Source organism: Vipera ursinii (genome assembly GCF_947247035.1).
Source record: "Vipera ursinii genome assembly, chromosome: Z".
Lineage (NCBI taxonomy): Eukaryota > Metazoa > Chordata > Lepidosauria > Squamata > Viperidae > Vipera > Vipera ursinii.
Window position 1 is genome coordinate 94,558,494 of NC_139517.1, and position 13,800 is coordinate 94,572,293.

At 37.4% G+C, this 13,800-nt stretch overlaps 1 protein-coding gene across 1 annotated transcript in view; it reads left to right on the forward strand.

Annotated features, from left to right (window-relative positions):
• The first annotated feature begins 8,461 nt into the window (after nt 1–8,461).
• The window catches only part of AGMO (alkylglycerol monooxygenase), a 178,056-nt gene continuing 172,717 nt past the window's right edge, over nt 8,462–13,800 (forward strand). The window contains exons 1-2 of the mRNA XM_083376950.1: nt 8,462–8,694; nt 11,452–11,582. Coding sequence (XP_083233076.1) covers nt 8,563–8,694; nt 11,452–11,582 — 263 coding nt within the window. The 5' untranslated portion in view covers nt 8,462–8,562. The remainder of the gene's footprint in view (nt 8,695–11,451; nt 11,583–13,800) is intronic.

Sequence of the window (13,800 nt, forward strand, 5' to 3'; positions counted from 1 at the left end):
GCAAGATCCAACTGTGATTGGGGAAGGGTCTTTTCACTCACAAACACAGACGTGCACACATTTTCCTTGCTCCCTTGGGCTTTAAAGTTCAAATTTAGAGGTATTTACCTTCTTTCTAAAAGGGACGCAGTGGTTTAATGGGTTAGGATGCTGAGCTTGTCGATCAGATGGTCGGCAGTTTGGTAGAGTGAGCGCCTGTTACTCGTCCCAGCTTCTGCCAACCTAGCAGTTTGAAAGCACGTAAAAATGCAAGTAGAAAAATAGGGACCACTACGGTGGGAAGGTACAGCGTTCCGTGTGCCTTTGGCATCTAGTCATGCCGGCCAAATGACCACAGAGACGTCCTCGGACAAGCGCTGGCTCTTTGGCTTTGAAACGGAGATGAGCACTGGCCCCAGAATTGGAAATGACTAGCACGCATGTGTGGGGGAACCTTTACAGTACCTTTACCTTACCTTCTTTCTAAAGCAGCCCTTGAGCTCAAACTCAAAATTTCCTTTAATATCCTCACTCCAAATGGCCAGAGTCTGGGAAACCCATCTACAGACACAAGGGATCTGCTGCCAGCAAGATGAAGGCTTACTTAGGCCCAGTCCCTTGGAGAGGTTAGCTTAAAGTCCCATCCTGGGTGCCAACTTGTTGAAAGAAAAATCTTCATCAAGGTCCAGTCCAAGCTGGGAATAAACAAAATAAAGACTACTTTAGAAAAAAGGTTATTTATTTAGTTGTCAGAAACTTCAATGACAGCAGCATGTTTCTGGGGTGGCTGATCACATGGTGCTGGAAGTGGTGGGTTTTTATACCTTCTTGGGCTTTTGTGTTTGGAGTTGTTCTTGTTCCTGTGGCATGAACTTTGACCTGAGGTTCAGTGTGCCCTTTTTGTATTCTGATGGAGATGCATTAATCCTATTTGTCTTAAACGTCATGTCCTGCTTCTCTGTGGCTGTGGCTAATGACTATGTCCTGTTTTGGACTTTTGGGTGAGAGGTTGCTAGTTCTAATCCTATCACACTGCTATTGTTAACTATCAAATCTTGCTCCAAGGGAAGATCCTGTCTTGAATGGGTTTCTGCAAGCAGTATATGCTCATGAATGGGATTATCAAATCTGCATTTCTACAGACCTGGCCTGCTGAGTTTCTGTTTGGGGCTATTAAGAAAACCTAGGCCTGCTTTCCTTTGGGGAAGCATATTCTGTGTTTTTTTTTAAATATCCACCAAACTATTTCCTTCTCTGTCTTCCTACAATACTATAGCCAGAAGCAATATTGCTTTTAATGCAGTTATAATACCAACACTTACTGTACTGGTTGGCAGGCACTAAAAAAAATGCAGTGGCAACTATAAAAGAAAGCCTGTAGTGGATGATCAGCTTTGGAAATATAGCCTGCAGGATAAAAAAAGTAAATTTATCTTGAACTGAACTTGAATCTGATGACCACATGAACTTCTTGACAACAAAATGAAAGTGAAACCTCTTTGGAAATCTAGCTTATTCCCTGGGATTTTCTGATGGTCTCCCACACAGTTATAAAACAAGTCTGAGGCTACTGTTGGGGACAGTTAAATTATCACCCTCTCCATATTTCAAAGCAGGTTGAAGGTTATATACTGTAAGTACATTTACTGGAGATCATCTTCAGAAGAAGATCTAAGCTATAAGAACATATAGTTAAAGGTAAAGGTAAAGGTTCCCCCGCACATGTGTGCTAGTCGTTTCCGACTCTAGGGGCCAGTGCTCATCTCTGTTTCAAAGCTGAAGAGCCAGCTCTTGTCCAGGGATGTCTCTGTGGTCATGTGGCTGGCATGACTAGATGCCAAAGGCACACGGAATGCTGTTACCTTCCCACCGTAGTGGTCCCTATTTTTCTACTTGCATTTTTATGTGCTTTCGAACTGCTAGGTTGGCAGAAGCTGGGACGAGTAACAGGTGCTCACTCTGTTATGTGGCACTTGGGATTCGACCTGCCAAACTGCTGACCTTCTGATCGACAAGCTCAGCATCCTAACCCACTGAGCCACTGCGTCAGGGCTTTTTTTCTCATAGAATGCTCAGAACAGCATTCCGACACCTTTTTTTTGCAAAAAAAAAAAAGAAAAAAAAGAAAGAAGCTCCCTCTATTGGCTTTAGGAGTAGGCAATCTTGGCTCTTTTTTATGACTCATGGACTTCAACTCCCAGAAATCCTAAGCCAGCCACGCTGAGGGGAAAGAGAGAAGTTTCCAAGCTGAGCCATGCTGGCTTAGGAATTCTGGGAATTGAAGTCCTTGAGTCATAAAAGAGCCAAGGTTGCCTACCCTGCACTAGAGGGGGACATTAAAATTATTTACAAGGTTACTTCTTTAGGAACTAAACTTTTAGAATCTAAAACAGCTAATTCAAAAAAGCCAATAGGAAAGAACCTCACATTTTTTATCTGCTTCTGTCTTTTGGAAGGTAAAATTAGAAAACAAAATAATCTATTTCTTATGTTAATATCTCTGCAATGAAATCAATAAAGGTAACAGGAAAGAAATGAGAAACATTTTTCTCAATGTAATATGTCTAATTTAGCTGAAGCTAGAAAAAATAGTATCTTTTGTACATACTCTATTACAACTAAACCACTTTAAATTAAACAATTCTTAAGAATGAAATATTCTTAATTTGGACTTTACTTTTACTGTTTGGACTGCTGTATATTTTGAAAAATAGATTATTTAGAATCTAGTTATGTTTCACTTCAGTCTTTAAATAATTAACCTAGTATATACATAACAATATATGATGTTTTCCATGGTGAGCTTAACTTCAATAACAACATTTATTAAAAAGGCTAAAATAATTTCTGGTGGTATTATCTGTACATTAAAATTTTGTTTAGTCACAATCTTTCACTTTTCACATTCTGGACATGCAGTGGTCATGTATCCTAGCAAAAGATGTTACATATGTGCATAAGTGTAGTCAGTAGCATATGCCTTTTTAACAGTGTTGCATGGATTTATTATAAGACTTAACACAAGATGTGAACCAGATCATTCTATTGGACATGTGAAAGGGTGTTTTAAAACAAAGGAGGACTTGTATGCCTCCCTTTTTATAAATGGCACATAACAATTTACTTTAGGATTTTTATATAAGTATTTTATTTAGGAATGTGGATCAACCTAAAGTCCTTATGCATAAATCATCATTTAACCAAATTTACCTATCACAGACATAGTATATGTTTCAACTCTGTACGTCATCCTTTAAAACAGAATAATATGCTACATATTTGTTAAAGTCTGCCAATGTCATCAATATGCTTTGAATAAAATCCCATATATTCAGACTTTTTGAAATTAGTAAATAAAAACACATATTTTGATCATAGTTGCTGTCAAAACACTCTGCTGCTTGGAAGGATTCCTCCCAACTAAATATAATTTGGTAAATTCAAAAGTTATGATTTTTTCTTTCTAAGTTTGTAATATTCAATAGATTTGGAAACAACCTCTGTGTGGAAGCCTATTACTTACTGCAGGAATGACAGAGGAAAGAATTATGTGTTTTCCATCTTGAAAGGGCTGTAATCCAAAGCATTTTTATAACTAAATTGCAGTCTGAACTTCTATCCTGGGAAATTCTTATTATTCTTTCCTGTATATTGTGTCTGTTAAGGCATTTGTTGAGCATCTTACATCTTTTGCGACTGATTTAAAGGATCTCACCAAAGCATAAAGTAGTTCATTCTATTTGTGCTAGGTATATTGATGCATGCAGCCAAATGTAGGTTTTTTTTCCTATAAATTGTGGCTAAGCAAACTATGGCTTAGCATAAAATGCAGATAGGCTATGAAGCTGTGAAATCCAAAGAGAATCTGAATTTGAATATATTGTAACTTTCCAGATGGTCTTGGCTCATGGTAATGCAGACTTATGTTTTATCATTTTCTTCTCCAATTTCTTGTTCAGTATGGGAACTGAGAAGGCAGAATCAGGTGCTCTGGAAAGAAAATTCTGGCTGTGGCCAGTTGTAGTGCATAGGGCGGAAATAGGAGTGCCAGCTATGAAGAATCAACCAGGAAATGCAGCAGAAGGATTAAATGCACAAAGAAACATATTGATATATTGCAAAAATGGAATAAGGGAACTGTTCCTATTTCCTTTTAATAATTTGTTTAAAGTAGTAACCATGTGATAATATATAATTCCATATCAGGTTATGGTGAACTTAACATTGGGCTCACACTAAGCCATAAACTAGAATGCAAAAACTGTTTACATAGGCACTTCTCAACTTATGCTTAGCAACTGGCATGTGTTTACAATGGTTTTATTTATTTATTAATTTAATTTAATTTAATTTACATGGCCATCCACTCATTTTCAGTGACTCTTTGAGGTTTACAAAGAGTATGTGTTTGTGTTTTGGGTGTCTCAGTTATCATTCACAACTTTCATGGAGGGCTTCTGAGAACCAGAGTCAATGAAGAAGCTGAATTTGCTTAACAGTTGTATGATTCATTTAACCATGGCACAAAAGCAGTGAGTTATTGAACAACTGCTCTGATTACTAATGAAAGTGGTAGGGCCCAATTGTGGTTGTAAACTGAGGACTTCCTACATGCTGCACTAAAGTGCAGCCAAGGAAGCTACATTATGGATATATACAATATATAATCTCAACCAGAATCACTGTGACATTAGTGAAGAATTCTCTTTATTAGTGCAAGTTCAAATCGTTTATGCTGAAGATGAAAAAAATATTTTCTGCCTGTAATTTCCTCACCATGCATGTTTACATCTGTTCTGATAGAAATTGGATTTCTACACATATCTTTTTACATTATAGGACTTTAGTTTTTATTACAGCTATTTTTGACTAATGTTACTATATTTTTATTGCTTAATATTTGTACATAGATCTTCTAAGTAGATTGACAGATACAAATCCTACCAAATTTATAGTTGTAACAACAGATTGCAAGGTATGTATGTAGCTTATTTAAAATATTAATTAGCACAAAGTTTTCTCCACAACACTATGCCTACTGGACTGTGGGCATGGTAATTTGGACATTTTCAGCTCTTGTTTATGAAGGTTAATCATTTATTTAGGTGGCAAAATAGGTCATTCACTACCTGCAAAATATTTTGCTGGCTACAATTATTAATCATGCACAGATTAAAGGAACAGAATTAGATAATGGGTTATGAAAACTTTAAGCAATGCGAATATACAACTTTAGGATTATGTAATGTTGAACTTGGAACTCTTTTGCAATTACAGATATGATATTATTGTACCAGATTAGCACATAGGGAATAATGAACATGTGGGTTTTTATCATATAAATAACAGAAAGGAATAATTTGCAGCATTGCTACAGTGCTCACATAAATGAAGATCTAAACTAAAATGTAGTACATTTTTGTGGATCTAATATATATATTATTATGCAAAGCTATTTCCCATATTTAATATAACTTCAGTTCATATTCATAGGTTACTCCCAGCTCATATCTGGATGCAATTTTACTTTGCAGCAAACTACTGCCAAGGCAACCCATTCTAACCCTACCCAATATTATTTAATGTTGCTACAATGTTCTGAAGAGACTCAAACAGAAAGTCTTTGGGTGTTTTCTATTATAAAGTGGGTGGAACACAATTCTTCAGAGGAAAAAAAAATGAGTTGCCTGCGGATCACATTGAGCAGTTCCTTATTTTCCTCTAAGAATTTAGTTTCCTTAGATACTGAAATAAACTTTTTTAGGAAAATCCCATCCTTTGAGATCTGTTTATTTTTAAATTGTAGCATAAAAGTTAACATCCACATGGAGGGCATCACACCATAAACATTGCTCTCTAAGATTACTCATAAATTTTAGTGAATAATGGTTGTACATACAAACAGGCACTATTAGAGATTTATTGGGGGAGAAATTACTGCCAATATCTTGGTTTGAAGCAACTTTTTTAAGGAAAAGTGACAATATAACTAATTTTCCCAAACCACATAGTTATGGTTTTTATCAGTGGAGGGATTCAAATATGTGAACAACTGGTTCTCTGTGTGGATGCCACTTCTGGAAGTCCATTCTAGGCCTTGGCATCAAAACATTAGCTACCGGTTCTACAGAAGTGGTGCGAACTGGCTGAATCTCACCACTGATTTTTATTCGACCATCCAAAGTGTTTGTACCATCAAGGAAATAAAAATAATAGGCTATAACAGGGGTGTCAAATTGGTGGTTCACAGGCTGGATGCAAAGCGTGCAGCCCACGCCCACCCTGGCTCTGCAAAGGCAAAAAACATTGTGATACGACATGATAGGTCATGTGATGCAATCGAGTTTGACACCCGTGGGCTATAACATAATCTCAACAGAAATGTCAAGATTTGATGTTAATCTGCACATACCCAATATTGGGTCATTGACTTCAAATAAGCAAAGAAAAAAAACCCCATAAAGGAAATCCGACAAGAAAATGGAAGGAAGCTGAAAGGGGTATGCCACTCATGAGGATGTTTTATTTAGCAGTGGACTTAGTGTCTAGACTTCATTTATTCTTGTGATTTCTCTTTTGTAGCAAGTTCCATATTTAACACCACAATAATAGAGAAGTACCATAGGGCTCAGTCTTAGACCCAGTACTCTTTAATATGAAGAGAAAGACGAGAGGTGATATGGTAGCAGTGTTCCAATATCTCCCGGGTTGCCACAAAGAAGAGGGAGTCAAGCTATTCTCCAAAGCACCTGAAGGCAAGACAAGAAGCAATGGTTGAAAACTAACCAAAGAAGAAGCAACCTAGAGCTAAAAAGAAATTTCCTGACAATTAGAATAATTAATCAGTGGAACAACTTGCCTCCAGAAGCTGTGAATACTGCCAAAACTGGAAGTTTTTAAGAAGAGCCTGGACAGCCATTTGTCTGAAATGGTATAGGGTTTCATGCCTAAGCAGGGAATAGAAGGGGAATTCATCAAATTTGCAGATGACATTAAACTGGTAGGAATAGCCAATACCCCAGAAGACAAGCTCAGGATCCAAAAAGATCTTAATGAACTTGAACAATGGGCCCTATCTAACAAAATGAATTTTAGTGTGAAGAAAAGCAAAGTTTTACATTTAGGCAGGAAAAAATCAAAGGTATGAGTACAGATTAGGTGAGACCTGGCTCAAAAACAGCAACTGTGAGAGGGACCTTGGAGTCCTAAAGGGCGATCACTTAACCATGACCTAGCAGTGCACAGTAGCAACCAAAAAAGCCAATACAGTCCTGGGTTGTATAAACAGAAGCATAGAATCAGGATCACATAAGTATTAGAACTGCTTTATAAAACCCTAGTAAGACCACACCTGGAATACTGCAACCAATTTTTGTCATCATGTTGCAAAAAAGATGTTGAGACTTTGGAAAAAGTTCAGAGAAAAGCAACTAAAATGATCAAAGGCCTGGAGACTAAAACATATGAGGAATGGCTGCAGGACGTAGGTTTGGCTTGTCTAAAGAAAAGAAACAGGGATGTATTCCAGTATTTGAGGGGATGCCACTAAGAAGAGGGCATCAAACTATTCTCCAAAGCACCAGAGGGCAGGACAAGAAACAATGGTTGGAAACTGACCAAAGAGAGAAGCAACCTGGAATTAAGGAGAATCTTCCTAACAGTGAGGACAATTAACCAGTGGAACAGCTTGCCATCAGAAATCGTGGGCGCTCCATCACTGGAGGTTTTTAAGAAGAGACTACAGTCACTTGTCTGAAATGGCATAGGTTCTCCTGCTTGAGCAGGGGGCTGGACTAGAAGACCTCTAAGGTCCCTTCCAGATTCTGTCCTGTCCTGTCCTCTCCTCTCCCAAACTCTGATCATATTGTAAATATACAAATACAGAGAAATCTTTCAGCCATTTATTGAAACCGAAATGCAGTGAGATGTTCCTTTCACCAGAAATAATGGGTGATTTTCTTTTGGAAGGATATAGCACTAAGGGACTACTACAGACACATCCTTTGGCACTAGCCTATGTCATTTTCATTAGGGACTCCACCTCAAACCTTCAAAATGCATGATGCTGGAGAAATGGGAAACCTTGCATTTTTAACTGACAGTCTTAATTTCCATACAGTAATATGTTAGCTCTAACTTCTGTTTACAGAGGATACCTTCTAACAGACTCCCATTAGTTAAAGGTGCTCGGTGGTGCAAAGCATATTTTAAAAAATAATGTGCTCAAACCAATTCACAGTTGCGAAAATATTAAAATGACTCTTAAATTAAGCCACAAACTGGCAACATTTTCCACTGTTTACTTAACGTTATCTCTTTGATCTTATGCCCAAGGCTTTCCTCGCTCAGGAACGTACCGAGAAACTAATCCTCCCTATGACATATGATGACACACCACAACTGCGAAACCAATCGCATTCCGAAACTAATTGTTTTATAGCCTGTGATTTGAACTTTCTTCCAGTTGACAGAGCTAAAGTATTTTCGTGTCCGCATCGGATTGTTTCTCTCATTCTAGCTTCGCTTGAAAGAGGAGGTGCCACTTTCTAGAAGCCGAGGTGCAAACGTTTTAGGCCCGCAAGTATGGCAGCCACCGCCGCAACTCCTGAACAAGCTGTCTCTGTTTTTCAGGAGTTCCGGGCCATGTTTTATGTTCTTGGTCCCAACGAGAGCTCCTTCCGCAGCGTCGAGGAAGTTCCCGAATACGTGGACAAGGTGAGAGCTCCTAATCCCACTTTCCTAAGTGCCTTCCCTTCTTTTCTGTGCAGTAAACTGCTACAGTTGCGAAGTCCGCTGCGTTTGGAGAACGCAGCCGGTTTGTGAACGGGATGAAAACGGGACCTTGAAAACTCACATTTGAACCCTCAGCGCGGAGGAAAAAGTTCTTCTGATTTTTTTTATTTAGAAAGTGTTTTCTCTCTTTCCGCTCACCCTGACTCCCCCGCCTCCGCGAGTGCAGGGAGGTGTTTATGAAATCACCAAGTCGTTTGGAAGAAGATTGTCTTTTGTGAATCTTGGGGTTAGGCAGTAATCTTTAGCCAACCTAACTGATTTCCAAAAAAAGCTGCGTTTGAATGGCAGAAGAATCAGGACACAGAAAAACTCGGCTCGTGGCTAAACTAGGAAATTAAAAAATAATACCCCAGGAGAAGAGAAACTATCTCACTGGTCTTAAGAAAACGTGAAAATGTTTAATGAAGTCACCAGGAATCAAGCTGAACTGAAAGAAGACACCTTTTGAGGGATAACTCTCATTGTCTTAAGGTTGATGGGGGCTATTCAGTAGTGCATACATTTGGGAAAAGATGGCAATTGGTCCAAAGTATGCTACATTCTGAACCTGACTTGAACCATATGAGTGTACAGCTTCGTAGACATAGCCTCCCTATTTTCACTCCTTCCCCTTTAGTTAGAAGGAACATATTATTTTTATATTATTGTACATTTCTTAGAGTAATGAACTTTTTTGCTTAGCTTTTTGAATCTCAACATAAAAAGACTGGGAGAAAGTGGCTGCATTTATGTACTTTGGGCCAGTCACTATCTCTCAGCCCAATTTTCCTTTAAGGGTATTTTGAAAAAAATGCAGGAGTGATTCAGAGTATGAATCTTACATTCTACAGGAGCCATGGCACAGTGGTTAGAATGCAGTACTGCAGGCTAATTCTGCTGACTGCCAGCTGCCAGCAGTTTGGCAGTTCGATTCTCCCCTGTTCAAGGTTGACTCAGCCTTCCATTATTCTGAGGTCAGTAAAATGAGCATATTGTCCCCAGCATATTGTTGGGGGCAATATACTGACTCTGTAACTGCTTAGAGAGGGCTGTGAAGCACTGTGAAGCAATGTATAAGTCTAAGTATTGTCATCCTTGAGGGATGGACAATTTAAAAATATGAAAAAGAAACAAACACTGTCTTATGTTCCTGGCAGCAGTACAAAAGTCAGCTGTTGTTTCTTCTGAATGAAAGAAGAGATATATCCCAAGCAAATAAAATAAATGAAATAACTCTGGGACACAATGTGATTTATATATTTTTGACTTGATGGGATGTGAACTTTGCCCTGGTTTCTTAATTTCATAATTAATTTCTTAATTTCCTATGCCACATTTATTTATTATTTCTAAGCCAAATCAACTTTAGAACAATGTAGAAATCCAGTTCTGCCTTTCAGAATTTTTCCCATTCCTCCTCCTAAGGATGAAATCTGAGGTTATGTCTATAATTATAGATAGAATGCAAAGAGGGACCATCGCTGATATTTATTGTATTGGTTGATAGGAGTAAGGGTGCCTTTTTGTCATGTTATTTCAAAACATGTTAATTCTTTATTAATATTAGTGTGGTCATTCCAGTGCTGCCACCACGAAGTGAGGCAAGACAGGTGAAGGGGTTTGGATGGCCTGGCTGCGGGGCCCCTGAGGTGTGTGGTTGCTTTGCTGCCTGTCTTGCTGTCCATGCCTGCTACCTGTCTCACTTCACCCTGTGTTGGTGGCACCAGTGTGCCACATGGCCTCCTGCCCTGTTGCAGCAACCAGATGGGACAGAGGGGCATGTCCAGCAAGGCCAGGCTGGCAGTAGCAGTGCTCCCACTCACCTGCGCTATGTGGGCTTCACAGTGCCAGAGTGCCCCGGCCAAGGGGCAGGCAGGCTGCAGCTTTGGCCCCTGCACGCTCTTTGCCTCCTGTACACGGAAAAATAAGATATCTCCCCAAACTAAGTCCTAATGGGTCGTTTGGACCAAAAATACATATAAGACCTGATCTTATTTTTGGGAAACATGGTATATGTATTAAGTGAATTGTGTGCTAGATCTGTGATGGCACTTCCCAATTGCAGAACATCTGCAAAGCAGTCTACAAGACATTATATTAGTTTGATCACTTATTATGGCTACATTTAAGGAGTCTTTTCCAACTTGTGCTGGAATTAAAACTCCCAGAAACCCAACTCACTCCCCATTCCCCATGTAACTGAAATAGGGAAAAATCCAGTTGGCGTTAGTTGGCATCTTCATTAAAAAAAATCAGTCATGGATTAGAATATATTCAGTATTCTAATCTTGGTGATGATTAGTTTTTTATTGAACTTTGAATAAAGTCACTAATTGTCTCCCTCCTGTGGCATAGTGATTTTTAATATATAAAGATTGTTTTTCTGCCCTTAATCAGAATCAGGTATGAATGATACAGATACATGTTACATATTTTCTGAGCATCGAGGGCCAGAATGGTTCTAGGTCAGGCTGAATAGAGATGTACATGGATTGCACTTTCAGCATCCTTTCCAAACTATGTTTATCTACAATAATACACTCATTGAGATATATAATATATATCTTAATTAAGATATATAATTCTGTAGAGGAAATAATACCAAAATATGTGTGTTCAAATTTAGATCATTATTGGAAAGCAAAAACAGAATGTACATAATATCTTTACTTTGTTTATGTCTTTTCCCTTTCATTTTAGGCAACTCCCTTGTTTATTACCCTGATTTTGCTGGAGTTCATAATTAAGTGGGCCCAGAAGAGACATGTCTCATTTATCCACAGTGATGATATAACATCTTTGTCTGCAGGTATCTTCTCAAGACTTCCAGAGTAAGTTCAATCTCTTATATAGTGTGGTTGTTTCAGATTTAGAGAAGGGAAATGGAAAATTAGACGAAATTCCTAATTTTTCTTAATGGTTTTTATAAACTTTGACTAATATAGAATAGCTTATTGTATAATAATAGCTTTAAAAAGCTATTGAGACATGTAGCTAATAATATAATGCAATTTTAAGAGATTCTGGTTTTACACATCTATTTCAAGCTGTGTTCCAAGGTCAAGTAGAGCATTTATCTTATGTCAAATACTTAGAATCCATACAGTTAGCAGTTTAATTAGTTCAAAAGTAAAATATGAACTATTTATTCATACAGCACTTAATTGTACAAACAAGTAATAAGAATGCCATTTATCTGTATTTGTAATTCAGACATTTTGATCTTAGAAAATAATGAAGGCAATTTATGGAAGTGAAGTTATTTGTTACTTCTATTCTTCTATTGCAGTCTGTGATACTTAAAAAAATAGAGTCCTGATAAAGAGAGCTTGCATTGGTAAAGAAGAGATAGGAAATGGGAAAATTGCCTTTCTTAAATAAAGTATGCAAGAATAAGGCTTGTTCAACATTATATTCTGTTAATAAGTTGTATGTAATATATTTACTAAACATTGAAATACCACAATGAACCTTAGGATGCTGTAAGGCGTGAAAGATTAGGGGCACACATTACTAATCATGCCTGTGAGCATGAAATTACTCCACTAATGATTAGCACTATCTTGCCATTAGATAAGGGTCAATGGAATTCAAGAAAGGTTCAAGGTAGTCCATTTGTGGCCACATAGAGTCTCTAGGCTGATTCCTCTTTTGATTTTCTGCCATTGTTTCTACAGATGCATAATAAGAAAATACAGTCCCTCTATGCACATTCAAAAGAAATGAACATCCGTATTTCCTTCTTCAAAGCTTGTCTATTGTGTAAAATGTCACTTGTTAAAAGCAGTTGGCTAGATCTACATATTTCATCTGCTCAGGCCCAGCTATTGAACATGTTGCTGGGAATTGTAAAAAGTTGTAGACTTATCAATCTGATGGGTATATATTGGAGGATCTGGCTTGGTGAACAATATGTTTAGTAAATGTAGTTATAATGCTTGAAAAACCTATGACTGACAGTCTGTTTATAACAGCCTTAGAACTGGTTCAGCAGTTATGAGGATTGTCTTACTGTTTTATCTTATGGTCATTAGATCTTGATCTGCTGTGAGTGTCCTTGTTTTTCTGCTCACTTCACTATGAATGAAGAATGTATTTGACAATGAGACATACTCATTAGACAACTGCTTTGTTGTGAGGGTAACTGTAATTGCTTTGAAGATAATATGTACTCAACTCACATGGATAAAAGGAAGAAAAAAGAAATCCTAAATGAAGATACTAAAAGCATACAATAAGTAAACATAATTCCAATGAAGAGAAAAATAACAGTAAAATCAAATAGAAGATGCCATTATGCCCTTACTGAAACCTGAGTAATAATGAAAAAATTAAAAAGGACCCAAAAAGAAGAGAAAACATAAAGGGAGACAGGATTTGTAGATAAAGTGTCAGAAGACTGAAGCTTAGAAGACAATTTAAGGACAACAAAAGGATAGTCTTAAACAGTTTGTTTATTTTATTCAAAATAAAAGGAAAAGAAGCAATACATCTGCTACTTTTGTAGATAAAACATTTATCCATGTAGTTGGAAGGAGTTAAGGTTCACTTCAGTTCTCACACACATACATATACTGCTCAGCTTGACACTGATATCCAAGAAGATTCTACAGCAGATCATAAAATAATTGATTTGCAAACTTCTTGAAAATAATATAGTGATTAAGACAGGTAGGTTTGCCAAAAGGCTAATTCTGTCAAATTGGTGACAAGGCATCTCTTGATTGGCTTGTTAGAAAATGACATGAATAAACTTCCAAATATGCTCTGATAAGAAAGTGAATTGTAGAAAAAAGCATGATGAAGCCAGGAAGAAATTCCAGCAACTGCTCTGTATAAAATACAGTCTTTTTTTATACGGAATAAATATTTCAAATTCTTTTACTTCTTCATCCTGCTCATGCAGTGTAACAGACTTAAACACACTGTTTTTTGAGAGAAAAGATTGGTTTCCACATTTCTTTAATTTTAATTAATGCAGTAATTTGTTTTGACTCTATTTGTTTCTCACCTTTTGGAAACTGGTTCTTGCACAAATAACCTATTAGA